Below are 25,062 nucleotides of genomic sequence, written 5' to 3'. Positions count from 1 at the left end.
CAATATTCCTGAAAAAGGAGGGTCTGAATTTACATTACAATGCGCTAAACACGTATGAGCCAAAGCAGCAGAGTTCAAAGAAGCATAATGGGCATGACTACTCGGCCGTCTGGTCTCCAGTTGTCCATCTAGGCTCAAGTCCACTCCTAAATTTTGTCGGTTTACCTTTCAAGGTTTTCTGGATCATGACCATTAAACTTGGATTGAATTTTAGGGAAGTGAATAAAAAAACTTGGGCATGCACCAAAGTTTGGGGCACGAAAACTCAGGATGTTATAGTAGATGTTTTGACCCTGTGGGATAAATTTACAGTGCACAATCCAGTGGAAAAGAAGGAGGAAAAACCCAAACAAAAATAACAAGCATGCTCCTAGTGTTACTCCCAGCCTGACGCACCGCCTTTCAGCTTTTCCACTGAAAGCTGCTGTTTCCAGTCAGGTAAAAACAGCTGAGGCACAGTGATCATCTCTGGGGATAATCGTCAACACAGAAGTCCAGCCAGTGTGAAATAGACACAGATTTTTTGCTCTTTAGCAAAGTTAGCCATCCATGGTAAAACGTTGTAAAGGTTTAGTTCTAATGTGTGTTTACTGAATCAAGCCGTCAAGCGTGATTTGTTTGTATAAAGCCAACCTTACCCTGAATTTTACTGTGGATGAATGTTTCACACTGCGCCATCTAAACTGTAACAGCTTTGTCATAAGTGTGCCATCACTTCACTTAGCTTTCTTCCCCCCCCCCCCCCCCCCCCCCCCCCCCCCGCCTTCCTACAGGACAACAAAAGGATTGACATTGCAAAGGGAATATGTTGAGGGGAAAGAAGTGAAGACAGTTAAATTTGACAATTCAGTTGTCCCCATCATGGCATTCATGAGCTGTGGATATGAGCACAAGCTGTCTAATCTCTCTGGTGATGGAAATACTGGCTGCCGTGTGTGTGTGTGTGTGTGTGTGTGTACAGAAGTCTGATTTTTGATGTTTTGTGAGTTCATGTGTATCCTATCAGTGTACTAGTTCTGTCTCGTCTGCCATGTACCATTCGACACGTCGGTGTAAAAAAACGTTTTATTGGTGATAGCTGCTTGCGAATGTGGTCTGCATAGAGATCGTGCTCTTTCTCCTCGTGTTCGTTTGTGTGGAGCAAATATCAGCGAATCCCCTGCCAGCCTTTGACAATTTAGGCAAATGTTTCGCAGATCCTTAGTGCAGGAATGTCCCAGCGTTAAATATGCCTGCTCAGGTGTGAAAAGGGTCACCAGTCTGCGTAGCCACTGAATAGCGTGAACATCTACGCACGAGGAGGGCTTATGCCATCCACTTCGCCGCTGCGCTTCTCTGTCAGCACTCGGCTTTACTCCCTGCCGACTGTCAGCAGAGAGCGAGCCATCGCAGAATCCACAGGGGAGCTTCTGCATTCTGAAGCAGACTTTTATCTTTTAAAAAAAACATCTTCCAGAAAACTCCTCAAACATCCCACGCAGATCTGAGTGTGGCTTCTGACAGCCAGGTGCCTCCTTGAAATATTATGCAGGTGTGTGCACACACACACACACACGTAAGGCCACATCATGGCCAGAATAATAAATAAAAGAAGTGATTGGCAGGCGAAACAGCTATGTTTGATCATTCTTTTTAAATGTGGTTTTTTTTTGTTTGTTTTTTTCCTTCTCCTACTGTTGGTTTTCCGACTGCTTTGATTTGTGTTGTGTGTGTGTGTGTGTGTGTGTGTTTCTGTTAGGTGTGTGTTTGTGTGCGTGCATGCTGTGGCTTCTACCTGAAGCAGAAATGTAAACAGAAGGTTTAGACTTGGTCCCCTCATGTTTATTATGGTATTTGAAAGGAAAGGTGTGTGTGTGTCTGTGTTGTTTCCTTCAGAGTTCTGTGATTTATGATGTATTCGTAGCCTCTGTCTCCATTTCAGGGGTGATAACAAAAGAGATGCCAATATAAGCGTCCACAGTGTCTGTGCTGTTCCAGTGATGATGATGATAAAAGTAATGTTAGCTTCTGTGTATTTCCACTTGTTTATCATTTTGCTCAGTTTCTCTGTATGATTTTTGCATACCTTTCTTATTCAATGTTTTTTTTCTATCTTGTTTTTTTGTGATAAGCCTTGAAAGTGTAGAAAGTATTTATGAGTGCGTGTGTGTGTGTGTTTAGACATCAGCAGTTGTTCTGTTTATGTGTCAGCTCATGATTTTGTGTATTTTGCACTCTTAAGTTTTCTCTTCTGTGTTTCCATTTTTAGTCATCAGACACAAACGACCTGCTGGGACCATCCAAAGATGACAGAGCTCTACCAATCACTAGGTATTGAACATAGTATTATGTATGAGGACTTAGGCTCCCGACTTATTTTTCAACATAAATGTCGCTTCAGAAAATTGCTAAGAATAAACTTATTTCCAACTTTATATAGTGTTATTTAGCTGGGGTTTCTTTGCCCAGGTAATAAGATACTGCTGGAGAAATGTACAATGGAGATATTAAAAATTCAATTTAAAAACATTTCTATAAAAAAAAAAGACTGTCACGCAGGATAATCCACAGAATTCACTGTCAGCTGTTTTTTCCCCCTCAGCATTTCTTTGGTGGAAACTTGTTCCAATGCGAACTTTTCACAGTTTGTACTTCATATTATCCAAAGTACTGAGGTTGCTGATCCTGAAAAGAGATGCTGCTGTTGAATATTTCAAATGTAATCTGTCATTGCTCTGTGCTTCACATAATGCAATTTGTCTGTATGATGCTAGGGTCCAAAAACTGTTTTTCTGGTCTTTAGTCCTGTCACAGGGCTAAAGGCGGGGTACCCCGTGGACAGGTCGACAGCTCACACAGAGACAGACTCATATTCACAACTATGGGCAATTTACCAAATCTTTGTACTGTGAGAGGAAGCCAGAGTACACAGAAAATGCACACCAGCACAGGGAGAACATGCAGATGCCACACAGAAATGACCAATGAGTCAAACCCAGCACTTGTTAACCACGCTAACACAAGGCTGGTTTTGTTTTTGTGAACTAAAGTTTACTTAAAAAGTATGAATTAAGTGTTAATTTACTGAATGTGATTTGTAAGTCAGGTAAAATTGTCATTAGGTGTCAGCTGATCGTGACGTATCATAGCTGATACATTCCCTGACTTCGTCCAACTCTGGCATCTCTAAGAAACTGATTGAGAATCTCAAATAAAGCCGATGCATGCCTACAAAGCAGCGGAAGGCTATAAAAAGATAGTAAAGTGAAGCTGAAGAAGAATACTTTAAGACTGAAATGTACATCTGCTGGACCGGGAGGCAAAGTAAACCCTCACATGACTGCAAAGTAGCTGCAGAAAGGTTTAAAGGCTCTGCAGCTTTCACGCACAATCAGGGTGTGGGCTGAAGCATCATCACTGTGATCTCAACTTCTCCACAGCAATATCTGCGTGAACAAGATCACCTTTTAAACAAGTGATGTGGCTCTTTGAAACAGACCTCTTGTTTCTGATCAGGGATCAGCACAGTGCTGTAGACCCATTCTCACTTGTCTGGTTCATTTACTCTTTAGATTTGACTTCATGAAGCTGACACGCTGATCTTTTCCCTCTCTCCCCCTCCCTGATAATATCCATATGCGTGCCTGTGTCCCTTCAGGATCACCCGTATGACTGTGGTATTTTTTTAATGAGCTGCCAGATAAGTAATAACCTGTGAAACTTTGGGAGTGTATTCTGTAGGCCAGGAGCTCAACAAATAGCACCAGACTCCACTGAGATAGAACTCACTAACCTAATTACACAGTCCATATTAGCACCCTCTCGCCTCAGCCGTCTCCACAGACAATAACTAACAGAAGTCAGATTTCACTGAATACAGAGGTTGCTTGTGTTGCCCAGAAGGCAGATTTCTGCTGCATTTTGTTTTCCAATTTTCTGCCTCTGTTTTCCTTTTTGTCCATTTACCTTTTATCTCTCTGTCTCCTTTCCTGCCTGTAGCGGACTTGAACAATGTGAGATTCTCAGCATACCGAACAGCCATGAAGATTCGCAGACTACAGAAAGCACTGTGCTGTAAGTAAGATGAACACGCGAGCGCACACACACACCCACAGACACCTTAATACCTACAGCCGCGGTCTGCTTCTTTTGATGTTTGGGCTCAACAAGGGGATGCAGTAATGATTTGAAGCTTTGCCAGATGCTGTGCCAGAACAGCATAGGAGCCAAGCATATTTTTGGCTTTAAAATTACCCACTCTGCATGAATTTGTGTGCGCGTATGTGCATGATTCTTTGCATACAGAGTCACAGCTGGTGCTTGTGTTAAGCCTGTTGAGCGTAAGCCTCATTTGGTGAGCACAGGTGGAGCTTTTTTTAAAATAAATAAATAACTAAATACATTCTCAGAATGAGAAAGTGATGTTTATAATGTAATCTTCGATAGGAAGTTGCCATTACTTAGAGTCTCAGGTGGCTATAAACACCATATATATACACAAATACACACACACACATCACAGGTGCATGTAGACTCCTCCATGTGGGGTTTCAACCAGCATGGCAGCAGCTACTTGGGCTCAGCTCAACGTAATAATGGTGACAAATGTTAACCATTATCCAGCTGTTGACATTATTAGTGCACCTCACACTGTGAGCCTACACTGTTTATTTACATCCTGCTGTTTGTAGGAAGTTTGGAGTGTGTACGAGTGTAACAAATACCACACATCAAAACCGTACCGTTACCTCAGACGGTTGTGTGCATGTGCAGCATGTCCAGCAGGGTATATCAAAGTGTGTTATTGTGTGTGTTGGTTGTTAATGAGTTTGAATGATTCAGGCGTTTTAGTTTGCTATCTCATATTGCTTCTGTGTGCGCGTGTGATTGTGACGATATTGCATTAGCCTGAGTGAGTTCGACTTGGGGCACTGCGATTCAATTTCATTCATTAGATTGGAACAGTCACAGTATACAAACACACACTGACATGCACACACACACACATGCACATGGAGGCACAGAAGGATCAGTAGTTATTAGTTATTAGCCTGGATTCATGTGGAATCTTTGCTTGGAGATCCATGTGTCTGACTGTTTGTGATCGTGTGTGTGTGAGAGCGAATTTGACACACACGTGACGGGGATACTATAAAACGGCTAATTGGGTTAAGTCTGTGCCAGGGGGGTGGAGAAGCACAAATGAGCTTGCGTGGCATCCACTAATGTGCCACAGCCTTTCAGCTCCATACCAGAGTGTGTAATGACAAAGCTGCAGAGAAGTAAAGTTTTGCTTTCTGATAGCACAGCTGCCCTGCTGCGTCCACTCTGTGTGGATTACTCTAGTAATTAGTGCTGTCTTTGAGGGCAGGAGGGTGAGAGAGATGTGCAGTGTGGAAGTTTTTAAATATTTATAGAAAATTCATTAAAGGTCAGAAGAGTAATGCAGAGAGAGAGGAGTTTACAACTGTGGTTTATGTTCCTGTATACCTGTGAAATAGATTTGAACCTCCCATGTATTGAAATGTTTTGATAAATCTGAAACAAGATGCCGTGACCATAAAGTACGGTAGATTTTTAAATGTTAATGATTCTTTCTGTGGTAATTATCCCACTGTCTGCATTTTACCTCCCGGTTGGTTGACCTGCCAGTGGATCTAAGCAAAGCACTAATTAAAAATCCTGTTGGTATCTGAGCTTCATCCTCACCTATTAATATATTCTTGTACTATGTAACTAGATCCTGACTCTTGTCATGTATTTATTAAGCAGTACATGTGCTGTAGAAAACAAAGAAGGAGATGCTGTAACATTTAGAGAAAACTGCTTATCTAATTTTTTTTTTGCTGACAAAAACAAATGAGATACAATTTGTTAATTAGTGAGCTTAAAAGGTACTGGTCGGCAGATTTTTTACTTCGGGCAGAGACAGCCAGCTGCTCGATCCAGTGTCATATTAAAGAGCAGGATATTAGCGCAGTTTTGATTATCTTATTAACTCATTAGTGGGATGTGTCATTGTTTAATGTCAGATATTTAACAGATTTAAAGGACCAAACCGGCTGTTGCTTTCTTGAAAATGGAGACAATATCGTTACTCTGGAAGCATTTTTGTTTTATAATGTTATATGTTACATGTTTCTTAGTCTGAGCTTTTAAAAAAAAAAAAAAATCTCAATACAACAGTATGACTTCACAGTGACACTCAAAGTTTAATATACTCCACTAGATTTCCATATTGCTGATATCAGTATATTGTAATGAAAACAGGCTGACGTCATCGTAGTGTAATTAAAACATCATAAAACATCAGATTTTTAGTGTAACCCTTGTCCTTCGAGAGGCGTTACGTTCTCTGAGTGCTGCTTTCCTTATTCTAAAAGAAGTACTGCACTGTTACAGTTAAAGGCCTCTTATGATGGGGAGTTCATGCTCAAGCACTATAAATACAGCAGCTTCTCTTGTATTTATTTATATTTTAGGTACTTCGTCTCGATGCGCCGGCTTTTTTATTCAATTATCCTCTTTCGTTCGATTTTCCGTCTTTTTTGCCGTCTCTCTTGCGCTTCAGATGCGTAAGTGAAGGGGACAGTATGATGGAGGCATAATTGAAATTCTATATAAAAAATATGGTTACATTTTTGTTTTTGTCATTCTAGAGCCAAGACTCCAGAGAGACTGCTCTCAGTCTGATTTATTTCATCTCTGTTCCTCGTTTGTCTATTTCTAGTTCACATTTCTCCACAATGGATCCATCTATTTTCTGTCTGTAATTCTTGCCTACCCCTGCACTTATTTTTTTATGAAACTATTTTGATAAAATATCAGTAAATTCTGTAGTTTAGAAGTTCTTCTATAAGTAGCCTGTGCCATTTTCAGCTCCTTGTCCTTTTCTGATATCTTGACATTTGTTGAAAAAATCAGAGCAGCTGCTGAAAGCTCAGTGAGCAAGCTGGAAAGGTTACTAATGGTCCTGTGTTTCTTTGTCCCTTTCTTCCATTTTCCTCCCGCCTCCTTCTCCTCACTATTTCTCTCCTTCTATATCTCGACCGCCCCATTCATCTGCAGTGGACTTGCTGGACCTCAGCGTTGCCCAGAACACCTTTGAGCAGCATAAACTCACCAATAACAATCAGCTGCTAACCGTTCCCGACGTCATCAACTGCCTAACCTCTATCTACGACGGCCTGGAACAGGAGCACAAAGACCTGGTTAACGTGCCTCTCTGCGTTGACATGTGTCTCAACTGGCTGCTTAATGTTTACGACACGTACGTATGCCATCTGCAATACATGTTGCCATACATATTTGAAGCAAAGCTTACTTCTTCATGCTGTTGCATGCACATGAATGATGTACTTGTTTAAAATTAGACTGCATTAAAGGAGCTGTCATGTCAACAATGCACATCCTCTTGCTGTCATCATGTTATATGCATAAGTCGGCAAGTGGGCGTGTTACGCATTGTGCTAATTTAGGAGCAGATTTCATATGTAAATATAATCTGCTCTCGCCAGAACATGCAGTACTCTCTGCATAATCATGTGTGCACTCATACACTGTAAACCAACCATCTCCCCACTCTAAATACCGTTGTGCGCATTCAGGGGAAAAAAGCACAAACAAATCACAACGTCCTGCACGCAATCCTTTCCTCTCCTGGCACATAATGGTTTTATGTCTCTGTTGTTGCATGTAATTCAAATCTGAAATGATCTCGCTACACTTAAATTGAATGTATACTCAGAAACACACAGCAACAGTAAATGTAACTAATTTTCTGCTTGGTGTCTCCGTGGTGCTGTCTGCAGTGGTCGCAGTGGGAAGATCCGGGTACTGTCTATGAAGATTGGCCTGCTCTCTCTCTCCAAGGGACACCTGGAGGAGAAATACAAATGTAAGTGTCAGCGAGTTGGTGTGACGTTTGATTCTGTACACGTGCATCTAAACTCACTCGCGTTCCTTTCATAAGAGACCAGCCTGTCTCCGATTTCAAGTGATACTGCTGGCTGTACTCCCAGCAGTATTAATCAAACTCGAGACGGAGAGGAGTTAGAAATCGGGTCGTCTAATTGGATGAGAGACCACCTCCGCGTTTCTCTTGTTCTTTATTTAATTTTCTATTCTCCCTTATTTTTTAGGATTAGGGAGCGTGAATATAGGCTTGCTGCACTGGGAGGAGAATGTCATCCTAGCTTCCTGCTCTTTGTTTTTGCTGCTTTATCTCTCTCTCTCTCTCTCTCGCTCCCTGTCTTCCTTTGCTGTCACTGCTCACGCCACTGTTCATCCATCTAACAGTTCCACTTTATCTTTTGTCCTGTCTTACTTAGTCTTGCTTCCATCCTCTTTCCTTTCTTACTCTTTCGCCTCCTTTTCTCTTCCCTTGGCATGGACTCCATCCCTGAGCCTATTCGTTCCACTGGCAGTTTCTATTAGCCTGAGAAGGGTATCTAGCATGGTTGATTGCGTCCTTCCTCCTTTACTCTTTTAGGGTCTCATTGACTGTCAGTCCCTTGCAGATAGCTGCACTGCATTGCGCACGCACCTAACTAGGTGTCCTGTTATTTGACACCCATTTTTGACAGTTGCAAATGTCAGATGTATATCTGTACTGGACTGAATCAGCTGGAGATGTCGGTCTTCAGCAAGATTTCATAAGAGATGTGTGTGTTTTTTTGCATGTGCAATCCATGAACACCCACACACAGTCATGGCAGGAGCTGGCATCAGGACCAGGCTTCACAGAGAGATCAAAGACAGTGGCAAGCGGAGCAGAAAGACCTGTCATGCCCTCTGTTTTTTCCTCTCCTCTTTTTCTCTGGATTACACTCTCTGCCTTCTTTGCTCATTTTGTGCATGTGCTCCAGCGATGTTTCGTAACCTCATCTAAGGGGGGGGGGGTGTTGCCAACATGCAGAGTAGCTTAGATAGTGTGTCATTGGGCAGGCATCCATATCCAGTACGGAGCTTTGTCAATCTCCATGAGAAGGGATGGAAAGATGGAGACGGGGTGGGAAAGATTAGAGGAAAAAAAGCCTGCTGTGGAAAAAACTAAGACACAAAGATTCAAAATGCATCTGTTCTCTGATTCTTTTTGTGTCCTCCCTCTCACCCACATATACACTAACGCTTTTCCCTCCCACTCCCTGCTATATTGTCACTCTTTCCTTCTCTACATCTTTTCTATTTATACTTATTTTAATTTAAATATCACCCACATGCTCTAACTTTCTCCCTTATTCCTTCTCTTTTACCTCACCGCTCCTCCCTGTCCTCTCTCTGCAGACCTCTTCAGCCAGGTGGCGTCAGCAGGTGACACGTGCGACCAGCGGCAGCTTGGACTGCTGCTTCATGAAGCCATCCAGATCCCAAGACAGCTGGGCGAGGTGGCTGCCTTTGGAGGCTCCAACATTGAACCCAGTGTTCGCAGCTGCTTCCAGCATGTATGTTCACACAGAAACACACAAACATGTGCATTTAACACATCACGTTAGTGTACTCCTACACACATCTGAAGAATACAGAAGCACATAAGCTGTTCACGCCATAGTCTTGTAATGTTCTTAACACTGGATGGATTATAAACATGGGGGGGAAAATCAATTTAAATTCTTTTTCTTGTCTTTTTTCCCCAAAATGTTAATGAATAACAAGTTCAGGGTTTTTGTTTGTAATAAATCTATAACCTCAATCTGATTAATCAGTGATTTTTCTCCGTGTTTAAACTATGATTTCACTGGTTTTACCTCTAATACATAAGCTGAAAATGATTATCTTGTTTTGCTTTGTTTTTGTTCTGTTTCGTTTGACAAAAACAGTCTGAATGTGAAATTGTGATTGCTTAACTGGTGGGGGAAATCAGATGGCATATTAATGACTAGTTAAAATAAAGGTTTGAAAATGTGTGCTGGTCAGAGAGAATAGAAATGCTGGGACATAATGAGCCCGAAACTAGTCGACTCAAAATTACCTCTTTATTGCTGTTTTTCTTATATATGCTCATTTTAGTTTGGGGAAAAACTATCTTATGTACACATATTGTGTACAGTTAACTGGTAGTCTGGTGCTCATGTGTAAGCAGAAGCTTTAAATCTTTAAATCTCTTCTTACGATAATATATCTCCTGTTAGCTACAGGGTTCATGTTATGCTTTATATTTTTTGCATGAACTCATAACGCCGATTAGGCAATCGATCCCTGGGGATTTTTCTGTTAATATATTATTCATGTCTTCCTCTGGAACCTACTCTACCATATCATATTTATTTCTATCTTAAGAGACATCTTCTTGTTTGTCACAAGCACATTTTGTCTCTGCCATCTGTCACTGCTTGTTAATACTTGTAAAAGAAAAGTCAGATTTTCCAATTATCCAACAAAGATTTCTTGCGTGGACACTGCTTGTCTTTTGACTCAGCTGTCTCCTACAGAATCTAAAAAAGCTGAAAGGTATGAGCTTAAAAAGCGCTGCCAAAAAAAGTTGATTCTGTTCATCTTGATGTAGCGTTTTCAGTGCAAGAAACTACCTTTGCACAACGAGTGGACTGAACAATGGGCTGTAAGGTCAGTTTCTTGATCATTAAAATGCACATTGTCATGACCATTGATCAACAACCACTGATCAATGGCCATGAGTACCATTCATAGAGAGTTGGGGAATGGCTGCAATCACACCATTTTAGGATGGTGAAAGATGTACCCTTAGGCCCCTTGACTCCCCACTCAAACCAGCATTCCTTCCTGTCCAGGATGTGTACATCCTCATCATTGAAAGAGTGTCCACTGGCCTGCAGGTGTAAATAGACTGCAGAGTCCTGGCCTGACGAGGTAGCTCTTCTGTGTTGTGCCGTCCACTTAGCCAGAGGTTGTTTGGTTTCCCCAATGTATAAATCATCCAGTCCTCCTGGCACTTAACAGCGTGCACTATATTACTCTGTTTGTGCCGGGTGATTGGATATTTGGGGTGGGCCAATTTTTGGCACAGCGTGGGGTTTAAAAGCCACAGAGTCCACAGTGTTTAGAGAAAATGCGTCTCAGCTTATTCCGATACTCCTGACACATACGGGATCTCTATAGGTTTTCGCTAAGGCAGCAGTTGTCTATGTCTCCTGGATGGCCTGGAGCATTCTTTGGGTGCCTTCTTAGCTTTGACAAATGTCCAGCTGGGATAACCACATTGACTCAGTGCCTTCTTGATATCATCTTCTCCTTCCATGGCTGCTTTATCAGTGGGGTGTGCTATATGACATTATTATTCAGTGCATCTTCCAAAGGCTGATTATCATCGAGCATCTGAGCTTTTTTCACCTTCTCCACCCACCTAACACCAGATCCTGTGAAAAGTACTTCAGTGTTTGAGCTCTGCTAACCAACCACAAAGCCTCAAATGGCCTCCGGTGCTCTGCTGGCTGTCCTCTAGTGTTTTACTGCAGTCAGCTAACCACTTTCTGCGAGTTTACCTCTGGACGTTACTGGCATTTAATGATGTCCTTATCCCCCCCAGGATCACTGTTTTATTTCTCTCACTCTTCCTCCCCCTGGCTCGTGCTTCGGTGGTCATAAATGGGAGCCAAACATTAAAATTAGGAAGCTATAAATTTCACTGATTTCCTGCCGCGCGCCTCCCAAAATAGCAGAGGGAGGCAGTTTTAAACTTTATCTCTCCCTCTGTTTTCTTCTCGAAATATTGCAAAGAGGCAAACACCTTGCTGCCTCGCCTTGATGTCATAATAATACGCACATATCCACAAGGAGATATATACATGCACGAGTGCACGCACTAGCTTATATGGACATAAATTGCTCACAGACTTGGTCGTGAATTGCTGTGCCAGCTGTAGTCCAGTTGCTCATTAATCATTCAATCATCCAGCCGGGATGGCAAGTGGAAACCAGGCAGACATAAACTCTCACACACTCTCTGTGTCTCTTTTATTTACACATGCATACACATGCATACACATGGACAAGCGAAGCCCCATGCCACCTGTGTGTCAGTCAGCCCCATCAGTGACAGGGCAGTCGCTTATTCCATTTCCTTTAATGGGGTCTGTGATAAATGAGTTGCGCCGCCATAAATATAGCCTTTGTTACTCTCCTTCATTTATCCATCCGTCCATCTATCTAGTCATCCTTTGAGACACCCAGCAATTAATCTGTAAGTGCTATAATTCTGCCGTTAGATGGTAAGTAGGAGGGAGAGAAGGCGCAGATCAGACTAATGTATGGGAAAGGAGAGATGGAGAGGTGGTGCATGGGAAGATCAAATGAAAGAGTGGAGGAGCGTTAAAGACCATTTGAGAAGTCATAAAGGTGAGGAATTAATTGGATGTGTTCTCATTTATGAATTTGAATCTTAAAAGCTGTCTTCAATTTAAAAAAACCAAAAAAAAAAAAACCCAAACCTGCCTCAGAAGCATTAACAGTTACCAAACCCAAGGTTAATTTTTTAAAGTTAAACCTCACTTTAGTACTTTAAGGACAATGTCAGTGTAAAAAGCAGAGTTTCATAAAGAATACCAAAATATAGCTTTCTTTGATTACCTGCAGTTACTAAAATATATGTTACATGGAGCATGTTATTATTTACAAGATTGTAATTGAGTAAAAAGAGCCACCGATACAATGAATTTAAACTAGAGCTTCACCAATATCCAGTGTAGATATTTGCTGATTTACAGTATCGTCGTCTGCATTTATGACACAGTTATGATAAATGGGAAAGGCTGAGAGTAAACGAGTACACCATGGCTTTTTGGGATAATTTGAAGGCAGTTTTGATTGATAAGATCAATGATGCCACATGTCAATATGTCCTGTCTTTGATCAGCTGTTTCCCTTTAAAGGTTATCAACCATATATTTAGATAATATTAAGGGGTTTTAAGGCCAGCAGACAGATTTACAAGAGTCAGGAAGGATAGGGTTTTTCTCTGTCACCACACTCCTATAAACAGTGCAAATATTTCCCTTTTAGGATTGGCATTTGAAGCAGAAAATGGGGATATTTGGCTTTTTGTTTGTTGAAATTGATCCTTTTTCTCAATATAAACTTTGAAATGGACAAAGATACTTGATGCATTTCTGTTCCACAGATAATTTTAAATTAAGTGTCACTGTTCCACAATACCTTTATTTTGTTAGTTTAGACTTTGGGATGGTGAAGAAAAAAAAACCTTAGAAACCTGACTTTGATTTGAGTAGAAGTGAAAAATATATATATTATGTTCAGTAAAACAAAAGCTTTGAGAGAAGGTAAAGACATCCTGACACTGTTTACATTGAGAGTCCAGCCAGAACAGGATTTTTTTGGTTTAAATGTGTGATTTTTTTTTTTTTTGGTTCATATTTTAGCTGGAATTTATTTTCAAAAGTATATGTAAATGAAGTCGAGATGCCGTATAGTCCTGCACACCATAAGCCTTGAAAAGGGATCAGGAGGAAACACGCAAACACATTTACTAATGTTATTCCTTTTGATTGTTTGCTCTTCTTGTTGCAAATGTATTCTGCCCTTTGCTGCCCTTTTGTGTGTCAGGCATGATGGAAAGGTTGCCTTTGATTTGTTTTGCAGTAACAGCAGCCATGTCAAAGCTTTGCTTCATGTGTTGACTTTTCCATTGGGTTCATTATTGTCTGCAGATGAGCAAAGATCCAGCTGAAAAACATCTTGTGAACATTCCTGTGTTGGATTACGGCACTTGTTGGAATCATTTAAAACATTTGATTGGTTAAGCTAATAAAGAACTTAAGCTATTGAAGCAGGAGAGAAGCAGATTGTTTACTCTGCAGTTTTCATGCATAGCACTGTACAAGTTACACCCCCAAAAGTATAAAGCAGCACATATGAGTAGGAGTTTAAGAGCGTTTTTCAACGGTATCTGCACAGAGCAACAATGCTGTTATCTAACAGTGCAACTATGGGGTGTGTAGGGCAGAGAGGGTGTTAAAATCAATCATTGTTTACTGTAAGATATTTCAACCAATAAACATGAATAAAGAGCTCATAAAAGTTATTTAGTCTTGGTTCACAATTCAAGGCCTTAACGAGCCGCAGGGACTCATCACTTTAATATGTATGGTCATCTTAAATTTGTCTGCGTCTTTATTGCGTGTTTGGTAACAAGTCAGAAGTTATTGCCTGTTGGTTATTTCTGGTCTGCGTGTTTTTCTCTCATGCTGCAGAGTGCCTTTTATATTTTATCAGCTCTCATTGCTGAACCTTTATTGAACTGTAAATCATATGATTGATAAACCTTTGATTTAAATGCCTAATTCTTAATCCTGCCTCCTTGTTTTTTTAAATGTCTAGGTAAACAATAAGGTGGAGCTAAAGCCCAGGGAGTTCATTGACTGGATGCGTCTGGAGCCTCAGTCCATGGTTTGGCTTCCTGTCCTGCACAGAGTGGCTGCTGCAGAAACGGCGAAACATCAGGCCAAGTGTAACATCTGCAAGGAGTGTCCTATTGTTGGCTTCAGGTAAATACACATATTCCTATTTAGCATTCAGGTCGGCATTTGCGCAACATGCCAAATAAATAAAGGTGATAAAGTCTGCAACTTGTAACAGGCTCCACACACACACAGCAAATCTAGAAGTGTTCTGCATTGTTTTCTCCTGGTTGAGCATAAAGGGCAGGTCTGCTCTGGAGGGCAGGCATTTATCTAAATGTCAGCAGCTGATACACCACTGACTAAATACCATCCGGAGGTTTGCAGTGGAGCTTGCACAAGTACTCACAAACAAAATGACATTCTCATACACACAAACATGTAGCGCACCACCAGATTCTCAAAATTTTTTAACAGCTGATCACCCAGCTAACAACTGGCAGAAGACCACCCTGTGATCCTGTGCAGTACTGACACACACAAACACATGCTCTAAATATTGCCTGTCTTTTATTTGGCCACTGCTCTTACTGAGTAATCGCGAAAGGTAGCGAAAGATCAACAGGTTTATTTATTTCAAAACAAAATTGAGGTTTTCCACTGGCCACCCTGATGGAAATGCTTTTTGTGTGGCCGGAGATGGTAATAACCCCACCTTTCTAAGTAAGGTTAGGTGGCAGGATTGCCTCTTTCGGATACCTTGCTTTGCCAGCAGAAAGAGAAATACGCTCAGGCATTTGATGAAGCACACATCTCCCAAGTTGTGTCATTGATCGATGAGAGAGCGCGATAGTGGGAAGGAAAGGCAGGGAGCAGGAATGAAAGGGGAAGAAAAATGCATAGCAGGCATTTTGTGTGGTCTTGAGACATGGCACCAACTGGGTTTCAAGTACTTTTCATGTTCTTCTGAATATCAGTAGGTTTAAAATTAGCCTTGGATGGGGAGGGTCAACATATACGTTTGAGTTGACTGGGTGTATGTTAACTCAATTCTGCAAATTAGTGAGATAGGTTATATGCCACTGAGTCGTATTTGCACTCTTGGTACTTTGCATGTATTTTTTTTTTTTCTTGCGCTGTTCATTCTGACAGCAGTCATCACACCTTAATGACTTTACAGCAAAATCCTGGGCAGCCCAAAGGCTTTATGTGTTTTGTGGGGCTAAAAATTCAAAATGTATTAATAAGTATAGGAATGAATTGTAAACTAATTAGAGTTTATAGATGGATGGTTTGATTAAATTATAATATATATTATAATATATAATATATTTGTGGTTAAGTAGAAAATAGTTATTTACATTTGTTTCATAAGTACTTATTTTGTTAAAAAAAGATAACAATTTGATAACAACCCTTGTTCGTATTAACAGAACAACCAAAAAAAGGACAGCAGTTTATCTGCGAGCGACCGAGTTGTGCTCTGTTTGAAATGTGTGTTTCTAATTTAGATGTCAGTTACTTGGGAACCTTTGCCACGCTGTCTTTGAGTGATTAGCCACTGAGCTGGACTGAGCTTGGAATCAAATTGTCTCCCACTAGGGTGACCTGTGCAATATCCTTCAATCCAAAGTGCAAAACCCCCAACACCTGTCCGACCAGCCAGTCACTGCAACTACTTGGAATAAGTCGGCAGTTGCAAAAACCTAAATGCAGTCTTTTTCCCCCCTAATTTGAAGGAGGTTACCGTCCTACTTTAACCTCCTAAGACCCGAACTCTTCCACGGCATGCATTTTTTATTTCTCTTTGATATTTGGGCTGATTGGGGCCCGATGAATGTAAGAATAAAGAATCACCAGATTTTTATTTTTTTTACATTATTTTAGTTTTTATGAAAAATAAGAGCCACATATGAGGATATTTGTTTAAAATTTTGATAGAACAGTAGCAGTATAATGTCCTCGTAAGTGGATATCAGGCCCATGTAGAGCAAAATTGAGTATTTTGGTCTAAATAACCCAAAATGTGATGTCCACATATGTGGACGCCAGGTCCTAGGAGGTTAATGTTTTGAGACTTAGCCATTAATCGGCCATTCAAGGAACATTTACAACCAAGAGCATGGGCTTAAAATTACCAGTACGTAACTGAAGAGGCAATAATGCTAAACGCTAATCAGTTATCACCAAGGCTGCTGTTGCTGTTGGGTTTTTTGTGGTTTTGTTTTCACCGCTTGAGTTGATCCTACATTGATCAATAGCAAAAAGGAAATCACCAAACAATACAAGTTTGCTGGTTACCCAAAGTTGGCGAATTAAATGAGGGGCCATCTCAACACCTTCTAAGTGAAGGTGACTCAAACCCCATCCCCTTAACAGTAATATGCTATGTGTCAGTACATAATGGCAAATTTGACTTGGAGGTGTCATGCGCACTGTTGCATCCTTTGATATATAGCTCTCTTTTGTAGCTCATCAGTCAGCTAACCTTGGGAGAGCTGGAAAGGAGAGAAAGATAAAAGACTTAAGCTATTATGTCTGAATGGCTCCTGTCTCAATTTAGCTGTTAAATGGCCTTCTGGCTACAGCTGCTGCTGAGGACAACATCCCAACAGTTGTTGTCACATTGTTGTGCTTTGGTGAAAATCCAACTGTCTGTCGCTCTGTCAGCACATTTTGTGTGTGTGTGTGTGTGTGTATGCGCACATGAATGTACTTTTGTGTGCACGTAAACATATTCATGCAGCAAAGGTTGATGGAGTGACTCTGGAAGTCAGCAGCTCTCCAGGTGACTCCAGAGTAGCTTGGAGAGGAGTCGTGTTGTAGTGGTGCATATGTGCCCACACACCCAGAAACACATCCTGAAGACATGAAAGTGACACACACACACACATCGTCCCATCTCAACTTATCTCACTTTTCACCTCGCCCTCTCTCTGTCTCTAGGTATCGCAGTCTGAAGCATTTCAACTACGACGTGTGTCAGAGCTGCTTCTTTTCTGGGCGCACCGCCAAGGGTCACAAGCTTAACTACCCAATGGTGGAGTACTGCACACCGGTAAGAAAGTAACACACACACACAGACGTTGCCCACTAGCTCATCTCATATCTCTTTTCCACATGCTCACACATTCCACTCATCCATTTAATGAAGGCACACGAATTCGGGGTTCAGACAGACTTCAGGCTTTGGTTACCTCCTAACCATCTTTCATTAAAACTGTTCCATGCCCGATGTCATAAATCACTGACTCACACTCTTCCCACTCCTTGAATATTCATGTTCTTTTTTTAATACCCGTTAAGGGAAATCCGAAGTATTACAGCAGCACATTCATACATATTTTCATTTCCAATTTCTTTAACACAATCTTGCACTTAATACATGCTGTTATTTTAATCTTCTAGTCATGTCTTACTCTCTGGTTTTCTTTGTCTGGGTTCAACCAGAGTTATTTATTAAACGTGCATTGTTTGAATGTCATTTGCATTCATCTGCAGCTAAAGTAGACTGCACTCTTCTGGGAGAAAATTTTTTTGGAACTTTGCTGGGAGTTTCCCTCTGACATTCACAGGAGCCTCAGTGAGAAATTGTGATAGATCAAGCTGTAGACTCAGGATAGGTTCATTTCTAAAGTATTGGGTAGGCTTTAGAGTGTAGAGTTAAAAAGTATGAAAATGCATCAGTTCCTAATTTTTCTAATGAAACTGACAGACAGCATTTAATGTGGATAATACCTTGGCAGTCACCCAACGTGCTGAAGGTGGTTGGCATTTACAGAGAAATCAGAAACTGCGTGTATCAGAGTGCACAAGAGGCAAACGTATCGGATGTAACGTAGATTAGAAACAGCCCGAATCAAAACACAAACAGACTTGTTCACATCACGTTATACCGACGACACATTTAGTGAATCTGAAGCATCTAGGCTTTAACTAACCTCTTTTTTCCCTTTAAACTAGGTTCTGTCAACTGCAGAATTTCTTGTCGCCTCACATGCTGTTAAATTCCTTTGTCTTGTTTCTCAATCAGCCCTCCCGAAACACCCCTGGCTTAATTCCGAACGTACCAATGGTAAAATACTCAAGGTTATATTTTTATCCTTCCAAGCCAAAAATATTTCACTTCACAGCTAGAGATGAATATTGGAAAAACGGGAGCTTGGCAAAATTGAACGTTGCTCTTCTCCTCAATTAGGATCTAACACTTGTGGGCCTGACTCTTTTCAGTATTGCTTAACGTCATACTTTGAGTGACTCGAGTTTCTCTCGACATTTCTCATTTCTGTCTTTTAATTTGCTTTTTCAATTTCCTAAATGGGATACATATTGACTTTGGAGGAGTAGCTGTAGGGAGCAGTGATCACTCTTCCCTGAGTTAAAATGCCCAGCAGCTGCCTGACAGACTTGACTTTGAAAAAACATTTATTTAATTTTTTTTACTTTCAGCTGTGCTGCAGCAACAAACACTTAATCTGTTGGTTAATTATTAGTACTCAGCTACCGGGTAATCACTCAAGAGGTTACTGATTCCCTTCACTGAAAAGAAAACTGGGGGGGGAAAAGGCTTTTTCCCTTTTCACTTTCCTTATTTTTTCTTATAATAAAAGGAGATTTTATTGAGGTCTTTCTCGGCCATTTGCACACATGTAAATGAAATGCAAATCAAATACAGCAAAGATAATTGAAACTCTGACTAAGATTGATTTGTGGATATCCATCTCTACCTCTGTTGGAGCCAGAGCGAAGGGAGGTACTTCACGGGTTGCCCAACAACCCATGCAGTGGAGCAAGACAGACTTAGATATGATTGTGAACTCAAGGGGGCCACGCTCATGCAAGAGATATGATGGCAGATCTTGCCAGAGGGACAGTAATCAGTGTGACAGAGATCTCTTTTGTTGGGGTAGGGAAAAATCATCATGACAGCAGCCTGAAAAGTGCAATAACAAAACAAAAAACAAAGTTGAAGATTAAATGAATATTTTAAGTTGTCAGCCACAGTATTCAGACTCGTGTCTGCTATAACAGCTGCAACTTTGTTTGCGTGCATGTGTCTGAAAGGATGTGACAGCAGCATAGTGTCCACAGGTTTCTCAGCAAGGGAAATGTGTGAGGAGAAAGAGAGAGTGGATGGGCCTAAGTACAAGAACAACACAACATGGTGAAGCTGTGTTTTGCTCAAACACTGACGTAAAGCTTACAGCCAGATCAATAAAAGATCACGAAGAGAAACCTTGAAAGTTTTGACTCAAATCACCGTGTAAAGCCCCGAAACTCAACTCCAGGTTCATAAACGCTGCATATCCATCTTCACAGAGCTTTATTGAACCTCAGCACAGTGAGGACTGGGAGGAAATCACCCAGATCTTGCTTTTTCAACCTGAGAGATATAGATCTCTGACAAAATAATAAGTTGTGGATCACTTTATTGTCTCATTTTAAATCTCACAGTTCAGCGTAGCTTTATCTGAGTAGTAAAAGTTTTTTCTTTATTTCCCTCAAAAAAAAAAAAAACCCAAAAAACATCAACATGATATGTAATTATACTTGTTTGTCTCCCCATGCTCGAACCAAATTGTGTTTCAGTTTTATGCTTTTGAAAATATTAAGTCCATATTGAATAATAAACGCATTTTGCAGAGAGTTACAGATTTATAGCAGCTTTGGTGAGACTCACTGCGGTCATTTAATAAGATTGTTTTCTCATCTTTGTCATACTGTTTATTTTATGGCCACAATATTATATTTTTTTTATTAGCTTATGATTTTTATGGGAGTGGTGTCTTCATATTTCTCATTGTTTTTGTCAGGGATATTAAACAACTTTGGGGTGTGATGTATTGATTACTGTAATTTCAAAGTTTTGAACTGTCCTAAGAGAATATTGTGTTTCAGTTTGACTGCGATTGCCTGTCTCGTCATGTTATTGAAACATCTTGACTCGTTTCCAACTGGGGTCTTATATCTACCCCCCCTCCTAATGTAATAGAGGCAGTAGAATAAAAAATGCATGTCTCTCAATCCTCACAGGAAGGAGCTTACACACATGCACAAATTCTTCTCCAGCTTTAGTATAACTCTTCTGTAATTGCTGTTGGTTTGCTCAAGCTACCATCTTAAATTGTGTGGATTAGTCAATAAGCCGAGTGAACTCAATAGAGTCTGTTCATTTATGCATATCTGTCAACTGTAGGAGCTGTGTATTTGCCTGCGTGTGTGTGTGTGTGCGTGCGCGCGTGCCCCTGTGTGTGTGTTTAGCAGTGGTTGTCTGCATCTTTTGGAAGGGATTTTCTCTCCCTGTGGTCAAACCCGTTTGGTAATTTACTGGTTGCTTGCGTGGCGGAAAGCGCTTCTGCAAGAACACCTCTGCTAAGTATCTAATTAGCAAACACATTCCCTTACACGCAAATGCTTATGCGTGCACAAGAGACTGTCGAAATCTTTGAACTCATTACACACTACAATAAATAATAAGCAACCCCCTGCCCATCTGTTTTTTCCTCTGACAGACGACATCAGGTGAGGACATGCGTGATTTCACCAAAGTGCTGAAGAACAAATTCCGATCTAAGAAGTACTTCGCCAAACATCCACGGCTAGGTTACCTACCAGTACAGACGGTTTTAGAGGGCGACAACATGGAAACGTAAGTAACTCATAAGTTTCTTTTTTATACGTGCTTTTGGATCACAAAAACTTTTCCATAGTTGCTATAACCCTTAAAGGAAGTTTTGTGTGTCCACATTGTTGTTAAGGACTATTAAGCAGCAAGTTAACCCTCCACGCGCGATGCAATATCCTCACGCTGGCATTTCTATTTATGCTCACCATTAAGGTGTAGGAAGGCATAAGAAGACACTGACAATTCCACCACATAAGCACTGATATAGAAAGAGATGAAGTTTAAACTGTGGAAGCCTTTGAGTGTGTTTTGGCAGTTCCCAGTTTATATCTGTATATCTCTGAGCTTCAGTGCTGGAGTAACATTAAAATGGTGGTAAAACCCGACACCGATTGTACACTCAACTCAGCTGCAGCAGCTTGATTTTTGTAACCTGGTGCATGACTAGCCAAAGTGTCACAAATATGGTGGCACGCACAGAGTTTGACGGCACATCATGTGGCATTAAAGTTCTTAGAGTCTTGTTTTGAGGGCATTGAGCCCCCCAGCATTTCTTTATATTTTGCTTTCAAGGAGACAGACTTTCTTTCACTTTCATTATAGTGGTCTTGAGTATCAGTTCTCCAGGGTTCTGAAGCTCTTTGAAAGTTTTTCTTTGACACTAGCTGCCTTTCGCTCATTTCACTCATTTTCAGTCCAGTCCTGCAACCTGGCCATTTTCAATGTTTTGGTTTTTCTGTTTGATTTAGGTGCCTTTTTAATGCTTGAATGATTCATATGTCAGCGCTGAGTGGCTTAACAAACAAAGGATGAAACACTGAGGCGCCTACACACAACTTAGAATTTAAAATTGGTACTTTTCTATCTTTAAGCACTTTGTCACTTGCAGCCTGTCAAGAAAACATATAATTTGTTCCCATTTTTTAGTTCGGTTTATGAAAAATGGCAAAGATAACAGAGTTTGACAGGAATAAAATAGTATTTTTGCACCAACAAAATCATTCCCAAAGAGCTATCAGCATCGTGTGAACTGTGTCTGTGGTAAAAAAATAAATTAAGGACACCGGACAAGTGGGAGACAAAAGCAGGGCTAAAAAACAATCTTCAAAAGATGAACAGTCACTGAAAGTCATGTCCTTAAGAAATATGAAAAAATCCAGCAAAGACTTGACTCAAAGCTCAAACATGCATTTAGTCTTTCACTCCATTCATCCAAATTTGGGATTATTTGCTCAGATAGTCAACAACATGTTCAAAGGAGGACAGAGGACAGCTACAGCAGTGCGTGTCTGCAGTTATCTGCATCTTATCAAAATTGATAGAATTATGAATTCACAAAGGTGTGCAAAAGACAGCCAACCTCCACAAAAGAGCTTTGGACTATCCTTCAGTAAGGAACAGAACTGTGGTGTTTGCTGCATAAGCAAGAGTTAGCACTAAAACTCTTTTTCTTCATTCTTAGAAATGGACCAATTGAATTAAAGCGGGTGCACTGTGGATCCTTTGTCTGCAACACTGGCCCAGTGATTATGTCTAATTTATGTCCCTTCTGCTACCAGCCTTAAATCCTACTGAAAAGAGCCGTTTAACTAGGCCCATATTATGTAGATACCCTACGTCATACCTTCCAGGAGGCTGTCTGAGTTACTGCCCCTTCAAACAGGAGACTCACAATAAAATAAAACATCCCTCACTGTGCATTTTTGTCCCCCCGTTGTTTCCTTTGTTTTTGTTTGTTAGTATTTTTTTAATGTGCCATCACTCACTCACTCCTAATGCAACATTCATTTCCGTTGAACCATGTAGTTTTTGCATCTTTTAAAGCAAAACAACTCTCGGTGCTGTTCACGTATGCACACACAATGAGTCACTTGTTTTCTCTCAATAAATTTTTCCCGACTCGTGCTCAGTCACCGTTCAGATGGATTGCTGTACCGCTTTCATCCCTCCCATCCTTGCCTGTCCTCCTCACCTCCCACCTCGCTCCATTTTCACTTCTCTTCCTCTCTGAAAAATGACTCCTGCAGAGCTTCTGGTTTGATAAATGTCTCTAAAAGGTAGTGAAATTACAGCGAAATGCAGAGAACTTCTCAAAATATGGCAGAAGCGAATGGAGACTTAAAGAAATTTAGGGCTATTTCATGCTCATCATTTTGTCTCTTTTACAGCATTAGGTCTCATCTGCGATCAGTGGGCCATCCATGTATTGCCACAGGCAAAGAAAGCAGCTTTTGGACTGCCTGTAAGATCTGGCCCAAACATAGCCAGTGTTAAGAAATGCTCCCGTTCATTTTAGCTCTGTATTGTCACCGTCTGGTGGCTTCTGCCATCTCTGCGTCATAAAAATTAATACCGTGACCTAAATTGAAATGGATTTTTCTGTAATTGGAACAAGGTCTGGGTTCCTGCTTAATAAGAGCTTTAATACAGATTAGGTAAACACCAGAACAATTGCAGTCATGTTTGTTGCAGTAAGATAATGCTTGTTTACAATTTTAAAATATACAGTTTTTAATTTCCAATTTGTTTTGCAGTTTTTATTTCTAAATATTAAGAGATTTTAAGTGTCACTCCAAACCTTTTTAGTGCATTGTCAGTCTTCATTAGTCATCATAACAAAGGGAACTTTTAAGAAGTAGTGATTTTATAATTGCCCTCACTAATGCACTCACTCTCTCGCGTTCCCTCTTTTCCACTCGCGTAACATCGTTTCTTTTTTGTTTTTTGTTTAATTCCACCCACTCTCTCCACCTTGAGAGTGAGCAAAACACCACCTACTCTCACCTCCCACTTATATCTTTGCTTCATTTCACGCCAGATAGGATTTTAGATTCGTCGCAGCTATATTTGATAATGTGAAAGAACCATTCAAATGGTATTCCACTCAGTGTTAGGTTTTTTTTTGCTTTTCACCCAACGTTACTAGATGGAGCAGATGAGTCTCCGTTGTATTAGGTCTCGCAGGAAGGTTAATGGTTTTGAATGTGGATTTGAAAGCTTGTGGGAGAATTTTCTTGTATAAGTAAAAGTTTTAATGGAATGATTTGACAAGGATAAATCAATAGCAGACTTTTAAAAGGAAAATGTTTTCCATTGTCATATGGCAGTAAAATAGTTTTTATGTTTATTACATTAAGAAAAAAAACTGTTTTATTATATATATGTTTACTATTTTTAAATACTCAGTGGCCACTCAGTGGGAAGGGGGATAGCTCAGTAGGTAAAGTGGTTGCCCCATGATCGGAAGGTCGGGGGTTTGAATCCACTGAACAGCTACCCTGAGGTACCCCTGAGCAAGGAACCGTCCCTACACACTGCTCCCCGGGCGCTGCACTGGTGGCCACTGGTGGCACTGGTGCCCACTGCTTCACTGGGTGAATGGGTTAAATGCAGAGGAGTAATTTCCCTACGGTGACTAACACATACACATTATACTTTGTTAGGTACAACTGTTCAAACTCTTGTTAGTTCACATATATAGACAAGATGACCTGCTGATGTTTAAACTGAGGAAAAGAACAAACTAAAGGTGATTTACATGACTTTGAATTAGATTTGTAGTCAAGACCGCCTAAACCGAGACCAAGACCACACCAAGACCAGAGGGTATCGAGACCAAGTTGAGACGAGACCAAGACCGAGACCAAGTTGAGACGAGACAAAGACCAAGACAGAGACAAAAAAAAGTCTTTAAACTGCAGCCAGATGCTGCTTCGTTTACGGGTGTCAGGCACGCCCCACTTGACTGTTGCGTCTCTCACCCTCTCTGTTTTTCAAATAATGATATTATCCTATATCCTCGCTTGTGATTGGCCACAATATAGAGGGATTGGACTATAGCTGAGCCACTGTGTGAGAGCTGAGTAGCGAAAGGAAATTAAGTGATGGTAGAAATGACTGAAAGATTAATAGGCTCTGTTTTGAGTTTTGTTCAAAAAAGAATGACTTCACATAAGAAAAAAATATATCACATATGCAGGACACCAGGATTTACATACTCTTCAGCTAAAAACACAAACACTTGTACTAATTGTAACATCAAATCAGACTAAATGTTTAATTTTTTGGTTTGATAAATATAAAAACATTTGTTAAATTTAAGAGTAAAGAGAGAAATTGTCTGTATTT

At 40.6% G+C, this 25,062-nt stretch overlaps 1 protein-coding gene across 3 annotated transcripts in view; it reads left to right on the top strand.

The window, feature by feature from the left end:
• Positions 1-25,062, top strand: part of utrn (utrophin) — a 190,584-nt gene that overhangs the window by 139,891 nt on the left and 25,631 nt on the right. For all 3 annotated transcript variants that reach the window (XM_087851852.1, XM_087851850.1, XM_087851851.1), the window contains 8 exons: positions 2,249-2,310; positions 3,979-4,053; positions 7,048-7,249; positions 7,791-7,876; positions 9,265-9,422; positions 14,290-14,456; positions 17,256-17,367; positions 20,822-20,958. In XM_087851852.1, the coding sequence (XP_087707978.1) occupies positions 2,249-2,310; positions 3,979-4,053; positions 7,048-7,249; positions 7,791-7,876; positions 9,265-9,422; positions 14,290-14,456; positions 17,256-17,367; positions 20,822-20,958 (999 nt within the window). The remainder of the gene's footprint in view (positions 1-2,248; positions 2,311-3,978; positions 4,054-7,047; positions 7,250-7,790; positions 7,877-9,264; positions 9,423-14,289; positions 14,457-17,255; positions 17,368-20,821; positions 20,959-25,062) is intronic.

This window comes from Neolamprologus brichardi, chromosome 15, assembly GCF_056152115.1.
Source record: "Neolamprologus brichardi isolate AB-2024 chromosome 15, ASM5615211v1, whole genome shotgun sequence".
In the NCBI taxonomy this organism is placed as follows: domain Eukaryota; kingdom Metazoa; phylum Chordata; class Actinopteri; order Cichliformes; family Cichlidae; genus Neolamprologus; species Neolamprologus brichardi.
The sequence above is the reverse complement of the archived record's forward strand: the minus strand, read 5'-3'. Positions and strand labels throughout refer to the sequence as shown.